The 15,229-nt window shown below is 40.3% G+C and overlaps 1 protein-coding gene across 5 annotated transcripts in view; it reads right to left on the minus strand.

Moving 5' to 3' along the window:
* Positions 1-2,384: 2,384 nt before the first annotated feature.
* Positions 2,385-15,229, minus strand: part of STK38L (serine/threonine kinase 38 like) — a 50,763-nt gene continuing 37,918 nt past the window's right edge. For 2 of the 5 annotated variants that reach the window (XM_040595385.1, XM_040595386.1), the window contains exons 9-14: positions 14,779-14,840; positions 13,050-13,167; positions 12,516-12,639; positions 9,633-9,728; positions 7,886-7,977; positions 2,385-6,281 (exon numbers count right to left, since the gene is read on the minus strand). In XM_040595385.1, the coding sequence (XP_040451319.1) occupies positions 6,154-6,281; positions 7,886-7,977; positions 9,633-9,728; positions 12,516-12,639; positions 13,050-13,167; positions 14,779-14,840 (620 nt within the window). In that variant the 3' untranslated portion in view covers positions 2,385-6,153. Of the gene's footprint in view, positions 6,282-7,885; positions 7,978-9,139; positions 9,729-12,515; positions 12,640-13,049; positions 13,168-14,778; positions 14,841-15,229 lie in introns of those variants that run through there. The other 3 variants (XR_005828036.1, XM_040595387.1, XR_005828035.1) reach the window with 3 other exon arrangements.

A 15,229-nucleotide genomic window follows, 5' to 3' on the forward strand; every position in this document is an offset into this window, starting at 1 on the left:
GGGATCTTCCGCTGACGTCAGTGGGAGCTGGATGAGACCTCAAAGGCAGTCTGCTGGATTGAAAATCTTGAGTGTGTCTGGTTTTACCAGTGATTCACTCAGTCATGACCAAAAAGTCACTGAAGTTCTCATCTGATAATTCGTTATTATTAATTAGATATATTGAAGTCAGAAGCAGACTTAGTATGGGAATTGTCAAAGACTAGCAGAGCTATTGCTGGTTTTGAGTAAGCCCTAACACTAGGGAGATGCCCGTTCAAATCGGCGCTCCCATTTCATGTCACGAAGCTTTGTAGATGGCTGCATGTGCTTAGACGTAGCTGAGGGGAACGTCTTGGCACCTGCTTCCTCTTGGAGCTCCATTACCTTCATATTCCAGGCTGCACACCCACACCGAGGGGCCGATTCGGCCTGCATCCCTGGAAGGAAACAAGGTGTTACATAGACTTGGTGTTATAACACTTGCTATCTGTAGCTGCCGTCTCTTTTTCAAAATGTGGAGCAGGGGCTGCGGTTACGCCTTTACACAACAGCTTTAAGGTCACAGCACTTAATCTGCTGATAAGCTGCCCTCTCCACATCATTTGGTTTCGCGGGCTGGAAACGTACAGGCAAGGGCAAAGATTTTGTCTTTGGAGGGGGGAGGATGGGCAGAGACATCTGGAGGGGAAGGAACCGCTACCAGCTGAAGGTGCACTGCCGGGGGACAGCACGTATAGAGAGCACGTATTCCTGGAAGAGAGAGAAGCAGCAGCAGATGGTGGCTCACTCGGAACAGATTAAAGCAGCTGGTATGGGAACAAGATGTGGCATCAAGGGTCGGTTCAAACCAGAAACAAACTGTTCCTAGCAGTACTCTGACTTGATTGAGAAATTTCTCTCCTCGGCATGGAGAGGTTCTAAACCCACATGCCCCATTTCCCCAGAGAACAGTAACCTCCATGCTACCAAATAACCTGGCCAGAGGTGGTGGGAGGAGGTGGCAGCAGTGAGATCAGTTCTCTCTGCACGTATAAAAATTCATTTCCCCTTACACCAATTGTACAAATGCTCCTGTGCAATGAAGTGTACAAATCTTGGTGCCATTACTATTGGCAGTAAATTCACTGTATTATATAGACATTAACTTGCCCTTCAGCTGTCCCAGTAGGGCCAGTAGTATCTGGCCCCCTTCAGGTGGCAGCTTCTTTTAGGCAGAAAGGCATTCTGCGACAGAACCCAGCACGGCTGACAGGTTACAGCCTGCTGGCACCCGTATTTAAAACCTGCTTTCATCTTTGAAGTTCAGCTATGGGACAGGAATTTTAGAACCTCTGTGATATTTAAAATTTACATGCATGATAAATAAAATTACCTTAAAGTACATTACACACTTCCTGAACTGCAACTACATCTTTGTCTAGTCCACAGCTGGGAACCGCTATTGTCATGACTCCCAACAGCAAGACAGACGGTTTCAAATACTCCTCCCTTCTCTTTCCATAGGACGATTGTCAGAAGACCTTTTATCATCCAAAGCATAATTGTTTTGCTTACGTACAAGGCACACTGTGCAAGAATAAATAAATGAAAAATGCACAACAAATATTTGCAGTTTTACAAACACTAAACTATAAAATATTATTTAAGTGGTTGATTTAAAAATATTCTGCACATGGTGAAGGCATAGCCTTTATATTTGCCATTAAAGTGCTGTGGTTTTGAGGAACAGCTAATTTGGTAATGCAAGGAGATAAGGAACTAAGCCCCCATTTCCTTATGATATGTAGCTCTGAGATATAATATATATGGTTACTGGAAGACAAGTGTAATCCCATTAAATAAAAATTGTAAAACTCTGTTAAAATTGTATCATTCACTGAGCTCAGCAATTCCCAAGTGGAGGGAGGGCTGTTGTTCACTGGAGGGCTCCAGGGAAAGCCAGTCGCCAGCTGCTAGCTCCCCTTTGCTTTCAGCTGCTCAACTCTGTAATAATTTTTTTTATGTGACTATTTCACAACTGCGTCTGCTGCCACTACTCTGAACTCAGCAAGGAACAGGGAAGAGTAGGACAAAATTGTTTCTATTCACTATATAGTGAATTGAAGGACACAACTGGCTGTGGAAGCCTTTCTTGAATAAATTATGGTCTGCAGGGAAGGCGGCAAGTCTCTTGTGAACAGCAATAACCATTTTAGAAGTAGCTTCACATGACGGCAGTTGGTACAAGTTAAGCAATTTTTGCGCTCTCCTTGGATCGAGAGTAGCAACACCAGGGTTTTCACTGTCTGTGGAATTCAAGATGAGAATACACAAAATATTGTCTCAATACCTTAGACGTCTCCCATACCAGAAGATAAAGAGATCCAGTACACTGGTGTGAAAAAAAAAATCAAACCGGCAACTTTAAAAAAAAATGCTACTTTTATTTTCAAATGCTGTAAAAAGCCTCATATAAATTTTTATAATGCTTCTATGTAACTTTCCCAACCACAACTAATGAAACAGTCTAGGAAAAATATAGCAGTTGCCATTTTGACTCCAAGAACGAGCTGCTGTAATATATCAACATTAAAAGGACAAAATACAGTATGTTACAATGCTTGTAATTGCTCGTATTATTGAAAGTGAGAGCACTTCCTAAGCATTAGAGTATAACCGGGCTAAACTGCAGTATTCCCTACTTGCTGTTGCAGAGGAGGAAAATCACCTCTTTAGAAAGAGCCGACACAACACCCTTTGTACTGCTTATGCCCATTTATCTTGGTAGTGTGGAGAGCTTTCAGCAAGCCCCTTTGCACTTAGGTGAATTCACCCACGTCAGATGCTATTATTCCATACTGTATCCAACGGCTCAGGTGTTTAACAATTGACCTATAAAAATAACACTTATATAACTCTCCAGCAAGGCAAATTTAACAGTGCAAATGCAGTATCAACAATATTTGATTTCTGAATGCTGGCAATTTTAACTCCTTTTGCACATGAAACAACCTCTGCTGATGTCCTGTACCTAAGGCCACTCACTCATGCTGATTGGAGATGGAACAAAGTGCAAAAGCTCAGCTGCATTTCCCAATCCGAGCTTCCTCCCCAGTTTCAGGGTATTCAGGTCCAGAATTTGGATTCAGGCTTACCACTTCCATCGATGCACTCACGTTTTACCTGCTGGAATAGGTTAACTTCCCAGCAAACCTCTGGTAACAATTTGCATACACAATTCCACATTTTAACAAAAGTTAACAAAACATACTTCCAGAAAATAAATTTTCACATGGTTGCAATCATCAAGCCATTTCAGGATCTTTGGTACTCCAAGAATAAGAAAAATAAATGGCACAGTGACAAACATTGCCAAAGGAAAAAACACAAGGAATGAGGCAAAAATAACAAAACAAAAGATATGCTGCACTTCCATTTTTTTGAAAGCCAGTGTAGATTAACCTTCTGTTCTCTTTAATTCATTACAGTGTCACAGTTTCGCCTTTAAAAAAAATTCTATCATCCTAAAAGCAGTAGTTAATAGTTTAACTTGACTTACTGATTAAAATAATGCTATGTTTAAAAAAAATTTAAAAAATCAACTACTACCACAATACAGGAGTTTATGCTAAATAGGCTGCAGGCTGTTTCCCTATGGATATAACTCCTATGTGAGCACTGATATGATTAATCATCCGCAATTTTAAATGAGTATTATCTTTAGTGTTACAGATATAGGGTTGAGCTTTTTCCCAAGTTTGTAAACCAGTGAGTATGTACAGACATAGTTGTTTAATAGATAGCTTTAAATTAAGTGTGTATTTATCTCCCCTCCCGCCAACCCCACAGGAAAAAAAATAATAATAAGATCAGCAGTATTACTGAGCATTTGCAGTTTCCATGAAACTTATCTTGTCTTGGCAAGTTCAAGCAAAGACTTCTTTTAATACTACACCAATAGGGTTACTGTAGTCTTTTGAAATGTGCTGTTCGCAGGAATTCCACTTCTGGTGTACACAGTGCCCCATGAGTGAGACTGGAAAGCAAAACTAATAAAAATTCTCTTTTCCATAGCGATGTCCTTTGAGGCCAAGTTTGCATCTCAGATGTTTTCTGCCCAGGCTCCTCTGTCTTGGTAGAATGGATTGAAGCCCTTAGAAAAGGAACTTCCTTTCCTGAGAAGCCTCCAAAACTGCCAGGGTACTGGCAGAACAAAGTATGAAAGTGTAAAGGTGGATTTAAGTGAGTGACTGCTTTGGGACAGTCTTTGGATGAACACAGGTTGAGCTTTGCTACATTGACAAGGTAAAGAACAACACCAGAGAATTTCTGAGGGATCTTGCCTCAACAGCAGTAAAGGGGTGCTAATTAGTGTAAGGTCTGGGAAATAAAACTGGGAGATCAATAAGCTGTTCCCATGTAAAGTTCAGCATAGCCAACGTTCTGATATAACTGTATAAATTGGATGGGCCCTGAGGCACTGGCTACTCCTCTTTGGTGAGCTGAAGACTCAATTTTTTTGTAGAAATGCAGAATAAGTAACAGATATCAGGTGCTTGGAGAAAGACAAAATATTGGAGGAAAGACATCACTGAAGTCCTTGAGGAAACTAATAGCTGTTGGATCAGGGAAGACTACATGCACATATGCAGCAGATGAACATCCCAGTGTGTTCTTCAAGCATAAAAATAATTCAAAACAGCTGATACCATGGTGCCCAACAGCAATAAATATTTCTGTAATGGCTTCATAAATAGTCACTTCCATTTTGCTGCAAAAGCCAGTCTAATGGCATCTTCCCTACTACATGCCAAAACATTCTCTGCTTCACTCCAACGGGTGCTGCAGAGGCTTTAGAGCGCTTTTCACATGCATTCAGAGGAGGAAGACTGCAACAGTGACTCTGCTTGTTCAATTACTGGGCAATTGGTCATTGCTGTAAATCTCTTTTGTAACCAGAAAATGATGTCAAAGATCTCTACTGTATTGTGATAGATTCAAAGTACTGCAGATAATATGCTAGATGCTAGTACAGGCAGAAATATACACAAATTTTTGTGACCAGATAACTGTAAACTGTTTGAGAAGTGCAATTCAATCCTGAACTGCTGCTGGGCTGAGAAGCCAAACCATACTCTGCGTACAGAGGGATTTGTGCTTCAGTTTCCTCGACCTAGGAGAAGGAGACCTGTCTGCTGTCAGTTTGTCACCATCCTGCAGACTGGGGAGAATAGCATTTAGATGCCCTGCACAATTCAGTCGTGGTTCCTGGAAACTGGGCTGCAGACTCAGCTGTTCCTTTGTAATCCCATGGTCCATGTTAGACGGAGATTCTAGAAGAAGACAGAGCCAAGAAGAAGACAGGAGAGCGGGTCTAGCTGGGCACTCCGTTTCTTCCAGCTTGGCAGAGGCTGCTTTGGGATATTCTGGAAAGAAAAGGCTAGAGCAGGACCGCTTCTGCCTGGAACTTCTTAGGGAGACAAAAAAGAAAAAGCAGCAACTATCATTTAAAGCAGAAATGCCACTGAAAAGATCACAGGGACTGTCTCACCACCACACACAGTGGAAAAAGGAAAAAAGAGAAGGGGTGATGAGCTGATAAAGCCCTCCAGTGGGGAGAAGTGAGGGTAGGCAGGGTACAAGTAGACCCCACAGGACACTGCTGTTGAAAATAATTCAGTGTTGCCACACTCATGGGATATCTGCCGACCACAACTGGAATACCCTTGAGCAACTGCTCAGAGAATTTTGCAAATGTGGGCAATGTATTTTTTATACTGCGTATCTAAAACCCACCAGGTAAGCAGTATAATAACAATGCTGCATAAAATGATATGTTTTACTCCTGGGTGGATTAGATGGTTTACAGTACAAACAAAGCCACAGTACAGAGAGGCATCGTTAACTGTTATACACACATAGGCAGTGCAGTTAAAGGGATGTACGTTCCTTTTATTCCAGTACCTTCGTATAATAAAGTTAACAAAAATATTCAAATATTTAAAAAAAAAAAAGCGAGCTGGCACTGCCAACTAATTCCTGTAGTAGTCTTAGAAATCCTAATCCTGTAGAATTTCCTTGTGAAATTGATGCGCACCAGAGTCAATGTATTGATAACTAACGCCAAGCGGGTCTGGTGATGCAGCTACCTGAGGTTTGTATTTTTATTTCTTTTGTGGGTTTGTGTTTGTTTCACAACTTCCCGGCTTTCATGTATGAGGGGATCGAGCCACGCTGTGTGAGCCCTTCAAATCTCTTGTAGGTGTAATTGAGGAAAACCCAGTCTTTGGATTTGTAGTCAGGTTCTGTTGTGTTTGGCACTAGAATTCAGAAAAAAAAAAAGGAAAAAACAAAACAAAACAATTAAAACCAGAGCTGCTTCTCACAGGACTTTTAACACAGCATTGACATACACAGCCCTGAACTCTTACTTCCCTAGTCAGCAGAAATTCCTTGAAGAAATCCTGTTTCTAATCAGGTCAGTCACCTTTTGTCAATGGTCTGAGAAGAATTATAATTTCAGCTTGTACCTCTGAAGTGGAAAAAGGGGGTTTTTGTTTGTTTGGGTTTTGGGGTGTGGTGGTTTTTTTTGGTTTTTTTTTTTGTTTTGTTTTTTTTTTTTTTTTTTTTTTTTTTTAAACACACCATAGCAGGCTCCCATACCTTGACAGGAACTTCTAACACACCCACAGGATATACCATTACAAAAATCATAAAGTTTGGGATGTTCCATGCACAACAAACGCATGTACACGTACTATGTTATCCTCACCACAAACAGAAGAAAAACATATATCCAAGTTTTCCTGTGAGAACTACACATATCACGCACACATTACTCTCCTAGGACTTCCTCTTCACTTCTGGCTTCAGCAAGGCTCGTACAGCCTCCTTTTATATTTGAACAGCCCACATGACCGGTGTGCTGCACATGGACACTCACTGCAGTGGGCTTCTATATTTAGCTCTCTGGTTGCTGCTTTTAGAGTTCTAAGCAATATTTTCAACTCAAGATGCCAAACACACAGACAGAAAAGTTTGTATTTAGGTATCTAGATGTACAATAATATTTTCATTGGGTCTGAAATGCCAAAACCAATACAAATGTACTTGGCATTATCCAAATATGGAGTTATACAGCTTAACTTAGGCACTGGAAATTGATTGCTTTTGCATTAAAAGGACAAATTTCTTTGCCATTAAACAAAAGCCATTTCAGAAAAAAGAAAGCAAACCACCCAGCTTTTTGATAATTCTTACGGTAGTTCGTGCATCTACACTTATCTGTCATCAATTAATCATTTTTAAATATCTGCCTATCTTTAAGCCATTAATAATTAAATGAAAGCAGTGGAAGCTGGGAGAGTCCGGCATGTCAGAGAATCAAGGCTTTTATGTATTTCTACATACTTCTACATAATTCCTACTACTTGCCAATAAAAATGAACAACTAAAAAAACCTTAAATGACTTGCAGAGCCACTGAGGTTCACAAATCATTATGTTAAATAATCATCTGTCTGAAAATTTTTGCCCACAAATATGTGAACATTTATGTTTGGCATGAAACTCAAGTCACTAAAGATCAAAAGCAAACCAGTGCCTAACGTTTTACTACAACTGGGGTAGACAGAGTGTGTGATAGAAAACTATATATGCTGACTACATAGGCAAACCATTTTTACCAATAGATTTAATTGTTAAAATCAGTGGGCTGCTTTTCCCTCTAAAATTCTAAGGAAGCAGAAGTTATGAGAGATCATAGGTTTACATTTCTATTTGAAAAAGTCTCTAGAGCAAGTCTGTATATTACCTTGATTAGGGTATCAGAAAAACTAATATAAACAACAACAACAACAAAAGCATCTGTGGAGTATTCTAGCATGTCACAGACAGAAATTTAGAATTTATAATGGCAGTCTCACCTGGCTGTAAAATATCAGATTCGGGAAATTCATCAAAGTTAGAAGTATCATCAATACTTTTGATTTCTATAGGGATTGCAGCTGGTCTTTCCCTGTGAATAGAAATAAATGCCAGCCTAGTGAATACTAGGAAAACATCCATTTAAGTTCCAGTTTTGTTTAACTTAGTTTTTCAAAGTTACAACATCCCTTTAATTTAAAGCACAAAGTTTCCACCGAGTCCATCAGAGATGTATCTGACTCGCCTGTTTGCTGACGCCACGAGGAGATTTTTTGGTTCCCTATCTAGCATTAGTATCTTCTTGGCAAACTTGAGGAAAACATAATTTTCTCATTAACTGAAACAGCATTCCACACTTAGCTGCCATACAGCTATCACTACAATCTTGGCTGTCACCAAGAACTGCTGTGGTTACCTTCCTTTCATAAACCCAGCCTACCCAGCTGAGCAGGATTCTACTTGCATTTGGAGCCATCAGATGTGTTGCTTTACAATTCCAGCACTCATCAGCCTGGACCTCATCCAAATACCTTTTGACTATAGCTCCTATTTCTGACACTCAGTCACCAGCATCTCTTGTCCAAAATAGGCTGGCTCTGACATGCTACATCAGCTCAACAATTAGGCAGCCCTTTAAGAAGTTTTAAGGTGGCTTTCAAAGTTTCTTATGTGATCTGTCCCATGAAAGCATTCAAACTGGAACATGGCACTGTGGGAAAGTCATTAATTAGCACCTGTAAACTTAATACTGTTGTAATTATTACAATTAAATGTACTTATGGGCGGAACAGGGAAACCATTTTGCCAGGTTGCCAGATGCAGCATGAATAGATATGTTACTGCTCTTGCTGCTTATTAGTGTCTCCCACACTGATAAGTTAAATGAGGCTTTCTGCACCAGAGGAAATGAGAAGTACAAGAGCTGGACAATCACACACCCACAGTATGGATGTTCATGTAGAAAACTGCAGTATTGCTGAAGAAGCAGATCACCTCAGACCTTAAAGACAGCTGAACAGTAGCCATCATTTCAACTGAAAGTATCTGTAGGGCCATCAAAGTCTGCTCTAAAGGTGTTACCATTTTGGATACATGCAGATGTTTCTCAGCATCTGCAGGCACAAGTTCAGGTTGGAACTGGTACAGCTGCCTTGGCCAGGCCCTCTACCCAGGCCTGACCCAGCAGAATTTGGCCACAGAGGCTACGACTCTGAGGGGAGTCAGTGCCTCTGCCCAGCGCTCTGTAGACGTACCGGTTCACTCAGGTGTAGTATCTGCAGCGTGCAGTAAAGACATGCCCTGTGTTTTCCTCCTACTTGCTGCCTCTCCTCTTCATTCATCTATTTCCCCTGCATTTTTGGAATAGAGTTTGCTTTTCTTGTGCTCCTATTATAAAAAAAGTCAATTATAGCAATAGCTGCAGAGCCCACTACTACTGGAAGAGGAGCTCTCCGATGATATCAAAGCATACATCAGGAATAACACAGCCATCCTAGCACCATTTCTTTCCATCCTGGGCACTCTGGGGCAATCTGAGGCATCTCAAGGCAGTTAAACTCTGATCACATCTATGAACGTCAGCAAGGCCTGAAAACCTTTGCTGTCACGCACCTACTGCCAGTAGCTGCCTTTCAAAATAAAAAATGAATGGAAATAATTATCCTTGACTCCATAGTACATGAAATTCTTGCTTTCATGGCTTTTGTTCTCTCTATAAAATGTGTATATCTATATACACACACATACCTGATATGTCCCCAGTCCACACCTTCAAAAAATGGATGACTTTTTATCTCCTCTACTCCATTACTACCAATTCTATTTTCTGAGTCAATACAAAACCTGAAAAAGTGAAAAAGGCAAGGGGAATGTTACAATAAATGTAGACAGAAGCAACAGCAAATAAAACTGTCACGGTATCCTACATCAGGAATTTGAGGAAGTTCTTTCAAATTGTTCCATTACTCTGGGTAATGTAAGAGCAGCCCATTGCACGTAGAAGAAAAGGGAAATGGAAGCAGAATATTACTGGAGTCCCAGAACAAAAAGCTACGATGACAATAACTTGTAACTTCTTACAGGTTTGTGAAAAGCTGCTGCAAGTTCTAGCCCTGCAAGATTAGCCTGGAATTGAGGCTTAAGTCCCTACCACTGAAAACTCCTCTGCATGTTCTCAACTAACAGACACACTCAGTGAAACAGGACCACTCTCTGATGTCACATTTTGGAACTACAATGAGCCAGACACATTCAAAACATGGCACATCCCTATTCTGCCAGCCACTCCCTCTCCCCACTCCTTAGAGGCCCAGGTGCTGGTGGTACCGAGACCCAAGGCCTATTTCTGATATGGCCCAGCTGCATAACCTCAGCTCATACTCCAGAAGAAATTGCCAATTTATGAGAAGCAGCTATGGGAAAGCCCGTAGAGTCAAGTAAGAAGAAAAAGGTGAAACTGGAGACAGATGGAACTGTTCAGATGGAGACAGTTACCTGCTCCAGTAGGCAGGAGGAAAAACACCAACCAGGGAAAGTATAAAATCCGAATGAAGAAAAATAGGGAGGTGGAAGCTCTCTGACAGCAACTCAGAGACATCAGGGATTTGTTCCAGTGAGCAGCAGAGGCTGACCCTTCTTCTCTGGAATGATGCCTGCCAGGGCCAATGCCTAGCTGGCTGCAAAAGACTCTGAAGTATCTCACCAAGGAGACGATGAGCATACCCCAATGCTTAGCCTAGAAGTTCATTAAATCCTAGCTATCCTTTCTATGTGTTAGCAGAGACGTAACTGCTTTGTATTTTTGCGCTGTCCTTGCAATCTCTTTGAGGATGGCAAAAGATGTCAACGGTGACACGAAGAGGGAGGTTTACAGAAACAGGAAACAATGCCCATGCCAAAAAACCCCGCTTGGTCTTGCCAAGTGTGGAGTCACCCAATGACCTCCTGGCAATGGGGAGTACCTGGTAGCATGGGGATGGGGGCCTCCTGTTGCTCTAAAAGTCAGCTGACCTTTGTTAAATGAAATCCTGTTTGCCTACATGAGCAAAGCCTCTGGTTGGTGATTCAGTTATCCTGAACTCATAATCTCTCCACACAATCACGTCATCCAGATTTGAAGGCACTCTCCACATCAATGCATTGCAATACAAAAAAAGGTCCCCTTCTTGATAGTTCAGTGAAATTTTCAGCAGGTAATTTAGTAACATAGCAAGTTAGGCTATAAACTGTCTCCAATTAGACTGTAATATTCTTTTACTTGTAGCCGAGTGTGACTTGGGGAAAAAAACCCACCTGATTATATTTCTATTGCAGCCCAGCCAGTTGGTTGATGCCAAGTACTAATAATAGACCTCAAACCTTGTAACAACAGTTAGACAGACTAGGTCTCAGGATTTGTCAAGGCTATGTCTGAACTTGAGCTTATTTTAGTTAAAGAAACTTTAGCATTGTCTGCAACTTCCTTTAACTGAAATATATCTTAACTCGTCCAAGCTGCAACAGACAAAGGACCCAATGGCCAGGTGTTTGTTGCCTAACCTGTTGTTTTGACCTCATTTTAGTAAACTGTAACTAAACGTGTTTTACCCTAATGTAAATCCTTCCATATAGGGAGAAAATAGAATAAATTCACATAGTCATTGTCTAACTAAATTCATGAGCAAGAAATGTTAACAAATAAACTGCCTGGAATATCTAAAAATGCCCCAAACTCAGCCAAGACTGAGGAGGAAGAAATTCTCAGCAGCAACACTTCCCAAAACTTTCCAGCTACTCTTTCCAACAAAGCACGCAGGATACTGACAACACACAGGAGAGGTTAAGCATAATGCTAGTGAAATAGATACTGAAAACACAATAAAACTGTTATACACTAACTTATTAATGAGGATTAGCAATAATTAAATAAATTTGAACTGTTAGTATCACTGGATTAAGAATAACAGTTTGTTCTATTTCTTACGTTTGTTGTATGCTACTGGAGCACTGCTTGAACTAATAATAAAGCTTACTACTTGGCTCTGACTACAAAGTACATTCTCCTTTTTGCCTTTAATGAATTTGTGTAAGCTTGTAATATTTTTTTTTTTTTGGGGGGGGGGTGGGGGGGTGGGGTGGGGTGTCAAAGCCAAAAACCACATCCTCCCCCAAACCTCCCAGGTCAAGAGAGCATTTCTGCCTGATCTTGATCCCTAAACCCCTCACAAAAACTTCAGTGCAAACTGAATGGACTAAAACCTACCATTTTGGAAAAAGTGAGTAAATCCAAAACATCCAAAGATTTCTGTTCAGTGCATTAAATGCTGGCGAGCAGTTATTTTCTAGTTCCCTCTGAGAAGAGGCAAATTGTGTGTTAATAATTTTTTTCCTTCTTTTTTTCCCAGTCTGCTCTGTTTCTCCTAACACTGGTACAAATCAAGATCATTACAGCTTATTCCTTCACGTTAAACAAATGGCAAAGGGAAAGAGACTTTTTTTTTTTTTCTTAAAAAAAAAATCCATCAAGGATTGTGGCACAGAAGAAAACAACCTTCCCTCCAATCTAAAACTTCTTTCATGTGGAACAAAATTAACCTAATGGAAGATAAGACTGTCTGGGTGAGTGGCCAGAAGTGAGCTTTTGTTACTGACCTTAGAATTAAATCCTTTGCTTTCTCTGAAATGGGCACCTCTGGAGGAAATACCAATGTTTCTTTCCAGTTCATAACTTTCCTATAAGTTTCTTGTGGTGTTTCTGAGCAGAAAGGTGGATACCCTGCACAAACAAACAGAAAAATCAACAAGCTTTTCCCAGAAAAGGAATGTGACCTGGGCCTCTGCTTTTGCCAGCATGGCACCCAAATCTAACAAGGAGTACTAGCCAAAAGTTTTCTTTTGTAATGTAACATTAAATGGTATTCCATTACTTCCAGGTAATAAGACTGACCCTCAAAAACATTTAATAGTGAACAATTATTCACTGAAACAACTAACGGAGGCATCATCTCTTGCTGTCTTCTTGGAAAGGTGGAACATTTCCAAGCTTTCTGGAAGCTGAATTTACGGCTTACTTCAGGTGGAACTGAATGAAATTCTGGTACCTCCACTAGGCAGGGAATCAGACTCAGTGAACTAATGGACCCTGTTACCTTTGAAGTGATTCTTAAGTCAGGGTCTTTAACATACCTATTAGCATTTCATACATAATCACTCCCAAAGACCACCAGTCACACAGCTTGTTGTACCCAGTCTGCATAAATACTTCTGGTGCAATATAGTCTGGGGTTCCAACAGTAGAATATGCCTGGAAAAAAAGAATAAACTCTTTAAAAATAGTATGATTTTACACTTTGGAAAACCTTTTCCTGGGGATTCACATATAGGGTACCTTGTTATTTGGATGGACAAGAACGCTTAATTTGAAAATTCACAATATCTAAAATCCCAAGAACATTATTATTCTACATGGGTAAGCACAGAGAACCTTGAAAGGAAATGGAAATCACCCTCCCTAAATGTAATGAAATCATAGATTGTTCCCACTGCAATATCAGAAGGTCATCTTAGCTAAAGTTTCAGGTAGCCGCATTACTAAGATATGCAAGTTCTGCTGGTTTAGTTTTGGTGTAGGTTTGTTTTGTTGTTGGTTTGGTTTTTTAAAAAGGGATAACCAGTGGTGATCCCTTGATTTGTGCTCTTAATTAATTTGAGCTCTTACTGGACCCAAGCTCCACGTTTTAACTTTTACAACATGCAGCCCAGATGATTGTGGCTAATAACTAAATCTTCAGCTATTTCTCTTTACTGATGGAAAATTTGCAGGGCCGGAGGGGATGACCGAAAACCAACAAAAACACTCACAAAAGTCCACCAAGACCAGTTTGGCTAGAAAAAAAAAAAAAAAAAAAATTCACCTGTGTTTGTCTGATCAGAAACAAAACACTTCATTTGATTGAACGAGGCCAAGACATTTAGTTTTAAGCCAACAGAAAACCAAGAATATGGCTCCTTCTCATTTTGGCCTCTTATTCTCTGTTGGACTGTTTATTGATTCACCTAGCTTCACCACACAGTTCTGCTACGTCAGTCTTTATGGACCTGGAGATGTAGACTTTTCAGGGATTTGACTCCAAGCAGAAGTAGTAAGGGTGTGAAACACAGCCCCTATGAGGCACCATGGCTGCAATGTAATCTCATTATATCTCACAAGGAAAGAAAAAAAAACACCCAAAAGCTTTTTGGGAATACTGCAGCATATCACTTCTTAAACAGGGCGTGTAAAACAAAAAGTTCAAAATTTGAAACCTGAGGGGTTTGCAACTGCTATTTGGTGAAGATCAAGAGCAGGGCTGAAGTTCTGAAAACTCATGAATGACCAGATACTTCGCTTTGAGTTAATGCCAGAGCTCCCTTTATTACTTGATTATTCTTCATTGCAAACCCAAGCTGCAGCACTCCAGTCCCAATACCCTCCACTGCCTTTCCATCATATTCCTGTTCACCGAAAGGGCACAGAAGTTTTGCCCACAGTTCTCTGAAAAAGAACTACACAGCTATGCATCTTCTTGTGCCACTGAACCGCAGGAGTTAAACCCAGGAGTTCACGCAGGGTGCCAATACCAGATCAGTCTAGAGACAAACACAAGAAGGCATAGAGAAGAGCAGGGTCTTGATAGTCACAGCTCTGGAAACAGACCAGACAAAGCAACCCTGGTCTCTGGGTTATTCCACAACTGGAGTCACTAGACCACCTGCTTTTGAGTTATTTGCAGTTTGGGGAGCTTGAAGAGAGCGACATCTGTAAAGAATGATGGTCTTCCAGTTTTTTAAAACAGCAGCATTAATGCCATGCTTATATTTAACTTTTTTTGCAAATAGTTTAAAAGCAAAAAAAATTATAGTTTTATTAACTTACCAGCTGTCGCCTGTTCTTCTTCCACGTTTCTGCTTTTCTCTTTGAGTTCATATTCTGAAATGCTAATTTACAAAATAGTTATTAGATAATAAATACATTTTTAAGAATTAAAGGAAAAGGTTGACAGCATTCTGTTTTCAAAGAATAACTATTTTATATCCTTAGAATGCTTTAGTCTAGAAACAATTACAACTGGAGAGGGGAAAAAAACCAGTAATGAGTAACTACTGTCCAATTTGCAGCTGAAACTCATGTAAGTAGGACACATAATCTGCAATTTTAAATTAAAACTTGATATAAGTTTTACAGATCAATTTGAGATCAGTAGCACTTGTTGTTGCAGCTGGCAACATATATTCAGATACGGGTGATGTTTTCTCAAGCAACAAATGAAGAATCCAAGAACTGCAGAGAAGTTTTACATTTGTGGAGTAAGACAAACGTGGTGTGT

This window comes from Falco naumanni, chromosome 5 (genome assembly GCF_017639655.2).
Source record: "Falco naumanni isolate bFalNau1 chromosome 5, bFalNau1.pat, whole genome shotgun sequence".
NCBI classification, from domain to species: domain Eukaryota; kingdom Metazoa; phylum Chordata; class Aves; order Falconiformes; family Falconidae; genus Falco; species Falco naumanni.